This window comes from Pagrus pagrus, assembly GCF_965226575.1.
Source record: "Pagrus pagrus genome assembly, chromosome: 14".
In the NCBI taxonomy this organism is placed as follows: domain Eukaryota; kingdom Metazoa; phylum Chordata; class Actinopteri; order Spariformes; family Sparidae; genus Pagrus; species Pagrus pagrus.
In genome coordinates this window covers 19,987,382-20,001,581 of record NC_140198.1, presented here as the reverse complement: position 1 = coordinate 20,001,581, position 14,200 = coordinate 19,987,382, and the positions used below count along the sequence as shown (strand labels likewise).

The 14,200-nt window shown below is 38.3% G+C and overlaps 2 protein-coding genes across 3 annotated transcripts; both read left to right on the top strand.

The window, feature by feature from the left end:
• Positions 1-22: 22 nt before the first annotated feature.
• Positions 23-9,309, top strand: tmigd1 (transmembrane and immunoglobulin domain containing 1; the record flags this gene model as incomplete). The annotated part of the gene is made up of 6 exons (XM_084373053.1): positions 23-71; positions 1,632-1,716; positions 2,146-2,436; positions 3,851-4,138; positions 4,295-4,398; positions 9,304-9,309. Exons 2-6 carry the CDS (start codon positions 1,653-1,655, stop codon positions 9,307-9,309), a joined length of 753 nt encoding a protein of 250 aa, XP_084229179.1. The 5' UTR covers positions 23-71; positions 1,632-1,652.
• pimreg (PICALM interacting mitotic regulator) lies at positions 8,881-13,709 on the top strand. Of its 2 annotated transcripts, XM_084373561.1 has the most exons (6): positions 8,881-9,002; positions 10,159-10,475; positions 10,584-10,885; positions 11,001-11,096; positions 11,726-11,765; positions 12,636-12,740. In XM_084373561.1, the coding sequence occupies exons 2-5, from the start codon at positions 10,182-10,184 to the stop codon at positions 11,754-11,756; spliced, it is 723 nt and encodes a 240-aa protein (XP_084229687.1). In that variant the 5' UTR covers positions 8,881-9,002; positions 10,159-10,181; the 3' UTR covers positions 11,757-11,765; positions 12,636-12,740. The 2 variants fall into 2 exon arrangements, with proteins under 2 accessions (XP_084229687.1, XP_084229686.1); XM_084373560.1 differs by lacking the exon at positions 11,726-11,765 and having other exon boundaries at positions 8,884-9,002; positions 12,636-13,709.
• The last annotated feature ends 491 nt before the right edge of the window (positions 13,710-14,200 follow it).

Genomic DNA, 14,200 nt, shown 5'->3' with positions numbered 1-14,200 from the left:
CAGTCCACGCTCTCATTTTCACACTGGGAACACCTCATAAAGAAGGAATACAAAGAAATTATCATTGTCAGGTAAGTACCTCTTAGTCATTTCAGGAGTACACAACTGTATGAGCTATTATATATTTGATAAAATACATTTTTTTAGTGTATCGTTTTTTTAGTGGATATTGGTTGGTAACAATGGTACTGCAGTTTAAGATTAGCTTCAAGTAATAAGTGCCAGAAAGTACAGACTGTCCCCAAATTTCTTTCTTGGACATAATATCGAGGTTAGAGACCAGATTTTTGTAAAGGTCCAAAAACCAAAAACACCTTCTGCCCTAACGGCAGAATACAAAGAGGAAACTTATGCAAACAATGACATTTTCTTTCTTGCTTAAAGATCCTTATATTATAATATTCCAGATATTTTTAAATGGGAACTGACATATGATTATAAAAATCATGCACACCGCATTTTCATTCAAAACCGATGCTTAAAAACAATCGATTCCTTGATCAGTCGTGCACAAAATTTGAGATGATGCAAGCATTTTGTTACCTCATGTATTGTGATTTGACTTGATATCATACAGTTGGTTATTCTTCATACAGCAGAGGAAAGGCAGCCTGTTATACTTTGTGTCTTTGACCTCTAAACCTGTTGAAGAATTTAATTGTTTAAGGCCTGACGGAGAAAGGTTTGACTCACATAGAAATTTCAATCGACTGAAAGAGTAGAAGGAAGTTGGAAGTTTATACAAAGGGTAAAAACAAAAAATGATTAATGTGTTTGCGTCAGAGATGATTGGTAGCTTCACACGATTGAGGAAAACAACTGAGAATATTAGATAAGGCCAGTTTATTTGTATTGCACCTTTTCAACAACGAGGCAATTCAAAAAGCTTTACATAATACATAAACAGCATCAAGAAAGGAAACAGAGGGCCATAGAGAAAATGCATATAAATGGGATTTAGATCATGCAAACAAATATCTGTCACTGTCACTGCAACACCTCTGCTACAGCTTCACCTTTATGCAACGGAAATAACAGGCCAGTGTTTTCTCCAAATGTAGATTCAAGTTTTGTTCCATTATTTGTGTCAATTAGTGTTATGTCAATATTATCACCATGTAATTTCATTTTACAACGATATGAAGAGTTGACACAGGCTTATGTTTGAGATTAGTGTCATCTTCATATGTATTTAAATCTATATTTAAGGAAGTACTTGCAATTACTGAACATATCGTTTAGAATATTCTCTATTTATGGAACAATTTACCAATTATTGTCATTTTTCATATATTGAAAAAATGTATATTATCTGGTAATCTATCTATGTAAAAATAGATTTAAAAAATAGATTTCTAAACATACAGTACCAGTATATATTACCAATGTATTATAAAAATGTATGTTCATATTATATATAATATACTCTTCAAGCTAAATGCCAATGTATTGTCAAATATATGTTGACTTCTTCCATATATTGAAATATGTTGTAATAATTACATTATATTTTTTAGTACATGTATAATTATGCTTATTTCATCTTTTGCTCTCTGTTGAAAAGTGCTGAAGTTTTTAGAATTTCAAACTTTGTACGGACGCTCTTTCCAATGATCTTTCCCTACCTTCAGGTTTATCCAAGGAAGAGTAAAATGAAGTTGATGTTCGGACTTCCTCTCTTCTATTTGCTCCTGTTCTGTGCAACCCAGGCATTAGGTAAGCACAACTACCCACCAAGAATTTAAAGAGGTCACATTATTGCCTTTCCTTTATTGTCTTATGAAGCATTTTTGTGCATGTAAAAAGCCCAAAGTCCACGCCAAAGGGAGCTACTCTCTCCCACAGAAAACACTGCTCCTGCACTGCCTTAAAAGCCTGGTTTGGAGTCGAGCCTTTACTTCCATAACTTATGTGCATCACTATGTAACAGGCGTTATATCAATATTTATATTTATATATATATTATAAAATATATACAGCTTTACCGCAGCCATGGTTACCAGCTGTAGCTGGAGCTAAAACGGAGCGTGACATGTAGCATATTATGACCTCTTTAACTGGCTCACTTCTTTCTTAATTTTTCCCACCACCACAGTTTCAGCCATCCCTTACAGTTTCAACTTCTTTCCCCTTTTCTTTTCTTAGGTGTTCAGATCCACTCTACCCCAGGATTCAACAGCGATGGTATTATACAGACAGAGCTGGAGAAGGTTGTGTCTCTGGTTTGTCAGCCTGACAGCAGCCGTGAGCCTCAGACCGATGAAGAGCTGGTCTGGCTGAGGAATGGTGCTCTTGTCGGTCTGAAGGAAGGAAATAAAGAGGGTCGCAGCAGCGTGTGTGTTACGCCCGTCCTCTATGCCGACAATGGTGCCAATTTCACCTGCCACCTGAGCAAAAACGCCACAGTTAGTGCCTCAATCATCCTGAATGTCACATGTGAGTCCCTTCAAAATAAATAAAAGAATAATTCTAGTGCCACCGTGAGGTCAAGATCTCAATTAGCATGTTAGCTTGATGATGTTAGCACAGCCGCAACTTTCATTTATTTGTTAATTCTGGTGGCCCCTGTGGGATGACAATGGTGAAACACAGTAAACTTTGTTTTAGTGACATACCATACCACCAGACTAGAGGGCAGCTTCTCTCTTCAGGCTGTGAGACTCCTCAATTAAACCTCAGCCCTCTGCCATAAGAAATAGTTTTAATTTTATGATTTACACAACCTGGGGAAAAGTCAGAACCAGAGGGATCAGTAGGTCTACTTAATTAAGACTGTTTCATAGCCAATTAAAAGTCTAATTAACAGCTGCCGTTGAAAAAGGAAAAAGAACAAGAAGAGTCTAAAGCTACTCTAGCAGCATTCTGAGGCTGTGTTTCGCTGCGGCAGTTCTTTTGAGCCAAATGCTAACGTAACGGTAACAACATGCTGGTGTTTAATGGGTATAATATTTGTTGTGAACTTTAACCAACCTCCCATCAGTTTGCCAAAAGGAGAAGCTGCTATGTGTTATGCTACAGGCATTCTGGTCTTACTAGTGATCGTTTGTCCTCATCGACGGATTAAAAATAACAGTAAACAACCAGGATGTGAGGTAGATCATTACTGTGTTCTAAGTGCTGTATCATAGGCGGAGACTGGAGGGGAGTTGCAGGCTTTTAAACTCTGTGTTGGTGTGACCTTACAGAGTTGTTAAGGACACGTGTGAGCTCTGAGTTTCAGATCCTCGTAAGTTTCTGTAAGGACACTCCCACACAGAGTTTAAATGTCTGCAACTACCCTCCAGTTATCTAGAACTGGAGAAGCCTCTTGGATGAGAGGTGAAACGTCTTCAAGAAACTGAAAGTTGCCTACGATATACAGTAGCACTTAGAATTACCATGACCTGGATGACTGAGAAGCTTCATCAACATCATTACTGTGTGTTTTAAACTGGGGCGCAAAACCAAACCAAGTGATCACAAGTATAGCATAGCTCACGCTGGCTAGCAGGAAGATGTATTAGCAGCTAGTTCCCTACGACTTAGCTTTTAAGACTAATATATAAATACTGAAAGTGATGGACCTCAACACAACATTCCCCTCCCTTTTGTTAATATCTTTGCAATAAACAGCAACAGTTACTAGATTTTCTTTTATTTGTCGAAGCTTTTGATTTTATGATTGCTTCTACCCCATTAGCACACATACATCTTGCAGACATTTATATTACGTTGGCAAGATGAAGTATGTGGAGCGTTTCCTAATTGGTAAGACGTCGACCAAATGTAGACATCTTGTGTGCTATCTGGGCAGAATAACATATAATACCAACCCAAGCTTTAATATGTCCTCTGTGATGTTCCCCTTCAGACCCCCCACAGATCAGTGGGTCCGAGGAGGTTACAGTAGAAGAAGAGTCAGACCTGCTCCTGCAGTGTGATGTCGAGGCCAATCCACCAGTCACAAACACGTCTTGGACATTAAATGGGGACGAAATAGACCTAGCAGCAGGAGGCTTTACGGTGACCAATGATGGCTTTAAAATCCAGATAATGGTCAACAAGGTGGAGAAAAGCCTGCATGAAGGCACATATGAGTGTTCAGCCTACTCTAACAAATACGGACAACACACCAAGACCTTCTATGTCACACTTACAGGTCAGTTAACACAATCAGTCTTCTGAAGCCACATCAGTGTGTTGAATCTTCTTATTTGACATTTAAATGCTATTGCTTAATCCATACATGATGAATCAATCAGTGATTTGAAGGAAGAAAAAGCGGTTCGATCATCTTCTTTCTCCACGTCTGTAGAAAAAACCATGAAGTTCCCACTGATGCCCATGATAGCAGGGCTGGTGGTGGTGGGCCTTACTCTCATTCTTGCCTTTGCTTCACGTTGGAAGATGATTGCAAAGGTAACACACAAAACAACACAAGACTGACCCTGACACATTACAATCCAAACCTCCTAATGCCTTTTTCCTCTTTTTACAGTGCTGCAAAAAAATAACCAAATGAGAGAAGCCACGAAGACATCACCACTGTGTTGTATGTGCAGAAGACTGCCATTACCCATTAACATAGTCTAGTTTTTAATTTTATCATATTTGACATCATTTTTTAATGGTTTGACATTTTGGGAAACAAGAGTTTTAAGTTGTCACAAAATATAGGACTCTCTCTCAGGTCTGTGCTACGTTCCTTTGACAAAATGAAACATTACATTTATGAACCATGCTGGAGTCTCAGGGAGGTGGTCAGGGTGAATGGTGGTGTACAATGTCCAGGACACCAGAATTCAGGGTTCACATCCAGTCTGTGGTTCGTTTAGGCAACAAAAGTACTTTGTTTAAGGTTAGGGAAAGATCGTCATTTCGGTTATGTGTTCCTTAAAATGTAGTCCTGAAATACTGGTAAAACAAAATCTTAAGGATTTGTGAACATGGACCTGAATTTTCCATTTTAAAACTCTGCTGTAGCAAAAATAGGACAAAGGGCAAATTGCGCCCATGAACACTAATCCTACAGATCAAATACTCTCAAACTGTGGTACGTGTACCACTGGTGGTACGTGAGCACAAAGGAATCCCACAAATCAAATAAGTTTGATTAAAAACATCAAAATACTGCAGAAGTTTGAATTAATATACTACTCTGAAATGTGATTTACAGTAAGTTTAGTCTTTCCTGTAAAAGTTTTTGTTTCAGCCTGCTATGGTGTCACGTTCAGTCACATCACATATTCAAACTGTGATGGAAAGATAGTCAGTGGAGGTAAAATGAAAGGTTCCAAGACTCCAAATGGGAGGAGGCAGAAGGAAAATAATTCAAGCGGACCTGTTGAAAGCGAAATTGACGATAGAGAACCGAGCACAAGTGCTGGTGGCTATGTGCGTCATCGAAGCATCCACAGCACCTGCTAACATTAGCAGCTAACAACAACCGAGATAGTAAGCTGAATAGAGAAGTCTAGGCTTACGCTCTTGTATTTTAAGGTTGGTCATAATGGTGGTACTTGGATAGCCTTATATATATTGAGGTGGTACAGGATGTAAAAAGTTTGAGAAACACTGCTATAGATTACATTTTGTCACTATTTCACAAACTGCATGTGGTGAGCTTAGCTTAGCACAAAGACTGGAATTAAAGCAAAACAGCTAGCTTACCCTTAAAACAACAGTGTTGGTTTTGTACAGATTTAATTAACAAGATAGCATGTCAGTTTGTGAGCTTTAAAGGGGCTGGCTAGGTAGTAGATTTGTTATCATGTGACAGCCAGGCTAGCTGCTCCCTTTGTCTCCAGTCTTTGTGGTATGAGTAGCTAGCCGGCTATTGGCAGTAGCTTCATATTTACTGTACAGACGTGAGAGTCTTCTCAGCTGACTCTTGGCAACAAGGAAAGAATTGTCACATTTCCCAGAATGTCCTTTAAAATCTAAGCAAATGTAGCATTGACCCCACTGCTGTACAATATGGCAGGAGGATCTGTGAATCTCGAAATATGACCTTAAAATCATCCTAAAACTTGTTACTGTTTCACACTGTGATGCACCTCAATGTAACACTCCACTCCCTTTTGTGAATATCTTTGCAATAAATGTGCCTTTGTTTCCTGACCACCTTGTTGTGTTCTCTATTTTCCACACTGGCCCTGAACTTTAACTCCTGACTCAACAATGCAATCACGGCTTGTTAAAATCATGTTATACATTTACCCTTAATGAGACAAAAGGGCCACAATGTCCTGAGGTTCAAGGTTTAAATCTCTGTGTTCTTGCCAATAAAAAGCACTTAACAGGATCACATAAAACAGTGCAATACCAAATGAGGATGGCAGCACGTTTGACAAGAATGTGAGATTACAGTATGAAGCTCAGCTTATTCAGTGAAGGCTTTGCTCTTGTGGAATTTTTTAGTCCCTCTCTGTGACATTTGGGCCTATCGGTCAGTAACTATATTAATGTAAGGTCTGATTGCTCCCTTTTTGGACATTTTCAGAGGTCAGTATCAAGAGTAAGAGTGCTGAAAAGCCATAGAACTTCTCTCAACTTCAAAGTATTATATGTGCAACTTACAAGCCAAACTGAGAATGTGAATGTTGCACAAAAGCTCTGGTTTGCATCTAAGTTAGGATTTCAACTGAGCACATTATATAGAAAAATGTTGTCTTAATCTACATTCAGACAATAGAAGACAAATGGCTGATTTGATCACACCCTATATGACTCAGTTCACTGTGCAGCCATGGAGAAGCTGCTGTACCTATTTTGTTCTATTTAGCAGTCCTTTTTGTCAATTAGAAATTTAAAAAATAGTCCTTACAAGAGAAGATAACAGATGGATTAAAGGATAAACAAATAGCCGAGTCACAGGCTTGTTAATGCCTTTGTTTAATCACCAGAGAATAAAATAAAGTAGGTGGACGTGACATAGCGCTGGTGGCTGAAAGAAGTTCACACAAAGGTCTGTAGTGACATCTGCTGGTGGCTTTACTTTAAACCTCTTCCAGTCCATGATACTCATATTTTTTGTAAAAATGTGCAAATAAAGACAAAGAATGACATTAACATGAAGAAAAAAGACAAATGTTACTGTGTTTGACAAATGAGCAGCTGTATTTAGCTACATTATTAAAACGCAAATCTCCAGATTTCATTATATAATTCAATTAAAAATTGACACCATGACATAGAGTGTCTGTTATAATGAACTGCATTAAATTGTGATGTGTTTATCATTTTCTGTCTTCATTATAATGGTTAACATCTCTCAATATACAGTAATGATAAACAACTTTGCCAGCTGGCCTCAAAATGTTCCAAGCTGAATGAACCCCTATCACACGGCAAGGCAATAAAACCTGAACATCATAAGCCTCACAAAGATAAGCTTTATTACTGGACTGTTGCATTGGATTGTGTTTGACTGGTGAAATAACTGTAGACTGGAGAGGTCAATTTAACATATAGTGATGATGATGAGTGATTAAATATGCAGATTCTTTGTCTGTTTTATGGCAAAAATGTTTACAAGGAATCTGTGAATGAAGAGGAAACTAAATGTTTCAACTGTCAGAGTATAGACGCGGGACAACGTTGACATGGCAACAAGGTTAAATAACCATTTGCATTGTAAGGGGCCTTACAACACAATCTTATTATCTACTAATTTTAATAACTTTATTGATAGAAAGTTATACAAAAACACAGGTTGAGGCAGTGTAGAGGATATTAGTCTTTGTGTCTTTCTGTTTTCTTATACATCTAAAACTCGATCAACATCTTTTTTTCCCACTAAAAACACTTTGTTAAATGTATCTTCCACACAGCCTGTTTAACATCCAAAAAGTCACACTACTACATTAATAAAATAAATCTGTTTGTGTATGTTGGCTCACTCTTATGACCAGTGTTTTGTGAAAAGTACCAAAAAGTAAAAGTAAAGAAATCGTGTTAAAATATTACTTTGGTAAAAGTGAAAGTCACCTTATATGAGTAAAAGAAAGTATCTAATAGTGTATGCACTCAAGTATCAAAAGCAAAAACTAAATAAATTATATTATATTATGTAAATTATACAAATATATTTACCTGTAGGATCCTATATTTAGATGTTTTCTAATTATGAGAATGTGTTTTTCTTTTCTTGTTTATCTCATTGTTATCAAATAAATTCATTTCAAAATGCTACTTTGCTCTGCTCTGATGCAGTATGCAAACTGCAAAGTAACTAGTAACTAAATAATAATAATAATAATAATAATAATAATAAATTTTAATTTATATAGCACAGAAAAACAGAGTTTACAAAGTGCTTTGACAATCAAGCAAAAGCAGGATCATCAGGAAGACAATAGTACAGAATAAACAGTCAAGCCAAACACAAGGAAGTCTAGTCTAAAGCGAGTTAAAACAAGAGGGCAGAACAGAAAATTACAAGTCATTACAAGTAAAAGGAATAAAAGTGATAAAACAGGCGAAATCACAGAAGGAAGACAGACAAATAAATAAATAGCCTAATAAAAACAAGAAGAAGACGACATCATGTCAGAGGAATTAAGAATAGATTAAAAGACCATGAGCAGTAAAAGGAATAAAGGACAATAAATAAAAGTGGTAAAGGACGGTACGAAAAAAAGACATCACAAGGGAGGAATTTAAAACAAAGAAAAAGTGAAAGAGCAATAAAAGGACTGAAAGATGGAAGGATGAAAATGTAGTTAAAAAGGATAAATTCACATCAAAGCAAGTCTATGAAAGTGGGTTTTAAGAAATGATTTAAAAGAAAGTTATTATTTTTAAAAAAGCACAATACTACAAAATGTTGTAGTGTAAATATACGTAACCCCCCCTTGTAACGTCTTACGTCACAAGGGGGGGCTTTGCGTGAAGGGCGTGGTGTTGTGTGAGTGCTCCAGTCTGCGGTCCACCGCCAAATTCAAACAGTGAAAGAAAGAAACCGCAGCGACAGACGTCTGAAACAGACAGGAGAGACACATTTACACTGCACACTCTTAAAGGTAAGCCTGCGGCACGAGAGATTGTTTTAGCCGCTCGTGTGTTGTCTTTTTTAAAGTATTTCACGTAAACTTCATTTCACGTAAACTGGTGTTGTTAAGTTAGCTAAAGCTGTTACTGCAGATGAGCTAACGGTGCGTTCAGGGGCACAGCTCTCTCTTTATCGCTTATCACTGATGATGGCAGGCCTTTTATTGGTAATGGTACCGTTTGAAGACGTCTAAGTGACTTCAGTGAGTTCATTATCGTTTTCCATTTGGCGCTTAGGTGATAAATCACTGCTAACATGTCTTTGCTCCTCAGGCTTGAGCCATAACGTTACCACGGCAGTAAGTTAGTAGTAAAACAGGGTAGGGCAGCATACAAAGCACGAAATCCTGGTCAAACAATAGTCACGGAGCTTTCACTAACACGACTAACTGCTGCCTGAGTACACGGGTCATTTGTGCCTTTATTTACCGTCCTTTGTTTATAGACATTTCACATTTCTGGTCAGTTATAGAATATGGTGAACTAATTTCTTGAAAATACCAGTTACACTCAAAGTAGCTCAAGATTGTAAAGAGTTAAGACTTGTTTGTGTCTGTTTTACTCACTTCTACACTATCTTGTGTGTGGCATTATTATCTTGTGTATTATTTTGAATGTTCAAACTGCTCATTTTATTTTAATTGAATCCTGTGTTGGAGTTATCTCTTATTTCCAGCTGCAACTAAAAATGTTACCATCATCGATGGTTTTATCAAGTCATATAATGCCAGGAAGGGCCCATCATGATTTCTTGGAGCTGAATATGATTGAAGAGCTGAAGAGCTTGTTTTTTCTAACCAAGAGTCCAAAACTCAGATTTTCAATATACAATCATAGAAAAGGAGAAACCAGTAAATACTTAAATTGAGAAGCTAAAAGCAGAGATTTGAGCTCAATGAATGACTTAAATGATTACTTGATTATCAAAATTATTGGCTATTTATTACCTTCTGCAATACAGTTCGACGGTTATCTACAATCATTGTCCAGCACTGTTTTTTATTCCGTCCACACTTGTGTCAAACACTTGAAAACTATTTTTAAAAGCTAATTTAAACTAAAGAAAGATAAAGATACATTTTATAATAATACATGCTGTTCTGTTTCCCCTCCACTCCCCTCTTGCAGGTAAGCTCAGACAGTCTTCAGTGATGGACGGTGTTGGTAGAGCTGTGGTGGGAGTCTGGCGGCAACATACAGTCCTGGATGAGTCTGACGGGGCGGAGAGCTCCCCAGAGGCCCCAGACCGTTTCCGTAAGCTTCGCTCCTCGTCGTCACTTAACTCTCTGCGAATGTCACTTCGCAAGCGGCTCCCGCTTCGATCCGTCCAGACCAACTCCCTCCCAGAGAATCCGACTTGGGAAACTGCAAAGGAGCAACCAAAACCCAACCCAGTCCGCAAACTCACTCGTGGTGCTCGCAACTCCATCAGTGGAGTGTATCAGGTAGACTCATTTGTGTCTGGATGCCTACATGTGTATCCTTCAGACATTTTTTTTTTATGTATATATAAATGCATGATAATCAAGCAATTTTTGTTCTTCTTTCTCCAGAGGATACAGAGAGAGTTTTCACGTGAGGAGTGTTTGGTAGAAACCCCAGGTCGGACATGTGATGGGGAAGAAGCTGGTGCCTCGAAGTCCCGCACCCCAAGACGTACGCCCGGTCGAGCTGCAACACCCAGACGCACCCCCAGATCAACGGTCACACCCGGACGTACCCCAGGCTCCAGGGGGCGAAGGACTCCTGAGGCTGGCATACGGGGGGTGAAAACAGGAGGAGGAAGGAGGCAGCTGGTCCGCATGGCTGCATTACGAAGTCCCTTCGCCTCCCCCAACACACAGAACCAGAGGCTGTGAGTCTTCTATTATTTAGAGCTGAGAGATGTTATTCAGAATTTATTCTTTGTTTAGTGACTGTTTTTTCTGTGGTTTACTCTGGTCTGAATGTCTGTTTCTCTGCTGTAACAGACAGTTTGATCAAGATTTGGAGTCTGTGTCCAGTGGAATGAGGAGGCTCAAACATCTGTCCAGGGCCTTTGATGACTTAATTGGCAGAGATGACAGGTAAAGCATCTTCATTCTGATTGTATTGATCACTTGATTTATTACTACCAGTAAGAAGTTTTTTCTAGTCGTGAGTGCATGAATGAAAGCATGTGTGTGTAGTACGTGAATATGAGTGTTGTGTGTGTTTGAGGAAGCCATCAGTCCATTTCCTTTTACAAACATATTCTGCATAGAGGGAGACCTCAGAGGCGCATGGAGCCCTCTTCACCCTCCCACCCAAAGAATCCCAATCTGCAGCCCAGCTTGAAGAGGCCCTAGACTTCCTTCCCCTCCCCCCTCATACATTCTTCCCGGGTCGGTTTGAAACTGGGTCTGTGTTTGTGGTATTCGGATGAGGGGGAGACAGCAGGGGGAACGAGCATGGGTGTGGGAATTGGAGCCAGATGAAATGACAAAAATTCGTTGAGAGAGATTATATTTACATCACTTCCTGTGTTGACATTCAAAACGTTGACTCGTGGTCTGGACCAGCCCATAAGGAGATACATTGTTAGAAGCGGAAAGGCACATGGACAGTGACCTCGTCCGTTATCAGTGTACATGACATGCAGCCAACTGCTTTCTTTCGCTATATGAAAAGCTCGTCCTTTGGGAATTAAAACACGTTTGCTTTCCTCCTACAACAGGCGGTTCAACTACTCCCTAATTGTGGAGTAGGGGAAGAAGGTAAATCCAAAAACATTATGCTTCCTAAACAGGATGAGTTGTGGAAACATATGGTCTGAGTGTAACTAATTTTTTGACATGAAAGAGCATGGCAGAGCTTGCCTGGTGTCTGTATGTCGATGCATGTCCTGCTGTGTGTATGAAACTGTGAGTCTCTGACCCGGTGCAATGAAAAGCTGCTCTTTTATGACTGAATAACTCGCATTGACCAAGCAAAGGATGCCGCTCTTCTCTGTCAGCCTCATATTTCCATCCTCCTTTACTATCCTTTGCTTCACATATTGATTCATCCTCTGTCGCTTCTCCACTCTTAAGTACTTTCTTCATACTAGTCTTGGAAACGCCCTTCAAATGTGAAATTATGCTATCGAAAATTCAATGAATAAATAGAATTTATTCATGCTGAAAAATATGGCACAGTTTTAACAGTCTTAAAAATCTTAACACCTTTTCGTAACCGAAATGCGGCTCGATGTCCTTAACATTAATCTGAACAACCAAGACAAAAAAAAAAGAGAAAACATTTTAAATGGTTACTTTTTTAGATGCACCGTGATTAATTTGGTCTTATTGTCCATTTTTCATTATTATAAACGCAGTCTTTAAGTCTCAAGTCTCTCTGTTGATGCTTTCTACAGTAATTGTTAAGGTTAATTTATTAATCATTTTACAACACCAAGGTTGTAGAACATAGTTTAAGTCATTTTGTGCTACATAAGAAAAACAAAAAACTATCGTATAGAATGGCACGCAGAGGATGAATTGAGGGGTCTCGCAACCTGAAGTAAATAAAGCTGCCCCGTAGTCAGGTGGTATAGCGGCAGATACCTGTTTTTTGTTTAATAAGTGTTGCTCTATCTCTCCTTGCAGAGCCCGGACAAAGGATCGTTCAGGAGGATCAGTGATGAGAAAGTTGGACCCCAGTGGTAAACTCAGTCGCTCAAATCTCACACGTCGAGCCACGAACCTCTCAAGCACAGTGGGAGGTTGGGCTCACACAGCTGTGAATACAATTCGCAAACCCAACTGAGCTACATGCATGTGTGTATGTCAAACACAGGACCTTCTGTAGCCATGTCTGTTATAATCGAGGTATTACTGTTACATTTACACGTAGTGTTGTCATGATTCTGGGAGATTGTTACATGACAGATTGTCTTCTTTATATCTATACTGTGTAATTAGCAATACTCAAGTATTTCTCGTGTGTTTACACGTCTCAGGTTAGCTAGTTGTGGGTTAAATATCCTCATTGTAGCTACCAAAGGGATTTCTATATCATGGTGTATGTACCTGTCATAGCTGCTACAACCAAATGTTTTAGTAACATTTTCATAATACTAATTTTATAGTTTGTATTCTTGCTCTCTACATAGAAACTTTTTGCTAGTTTCTGAAATGTACTTTTAAACGCTGCATGAGACCAAATTGTATCTGCAGAACTGACACTAAATTTACTGACGGAGGGGAGATGCGGTCTCCTCTATTTTATATGTATGCAATATTGTTACTAACATTTGTTATAAGTTTTTTTTTTATGTCATGTGATTATGCCAAATTTTAAAGTGTATTTTCTATGAAAGGGGACTTTTTTTATACATAAAGCTAAGGCAGGATTTGATTGGGACGGAGCCTGGCACTTTTAATGGCCTATGGATGATTCATGCACCAATACTGTACACATAAATCATTTGATAATGTGATGGGGGAAGATGTAACGACTCATTACCTGATGACATCGATAATGATGTTATAAAGCTATATCCAGCAGGTTGTTAGCGTAGTGACTGTCAAACTAACTGCCCCCAATGAAGCAAAACACTCCTCTCCTCTCTGTCATTTCAATGTGTTGGTACCCCCTCCTCTGCAGTAAGAAAGAGGAAGAGAGACACCGAATAAATGTGAACAAAAAATTATACAATAAAACCTGTAAGCTTCAACAACCCAAAAGTCTTGTGTTTTGTGTTTGGTAATAAAATACCTTTCTGTTAGCATATAACTAATGTCACTTGCTATTGTAACATGTTTTCTTTTCTCAAATTGAATGATGTGGATGCTATTATTTTTTATTAATATTCAGTATGTCTCCACAGAATCCTTCAAATATGAGTTACTTGTAGATGGGTAAAATAATGTGATAGAGCAGGGTTGTTTGGGTTCTTTGCTCTTTTTTTTCTAGTTTGTCAGTTTGAAAATACTGCTACCGTGTTTTTCATTTATCGTTTACATTCCAGAAGATACATTATCAACAGATTGTTTGGTTAAATATACATTTAAAAAAAATATCTATGTCAAATAAGCTGGCTGGTAAGATATATATAAAAAACGTATATCACATATACTACTTTATTGTGAACATTGTAATGTGTAGAGTAAATAAGGATATTTTCCCAAGCCATGTGACAATTGTGCGGAACTTGTACTTAATTATATTT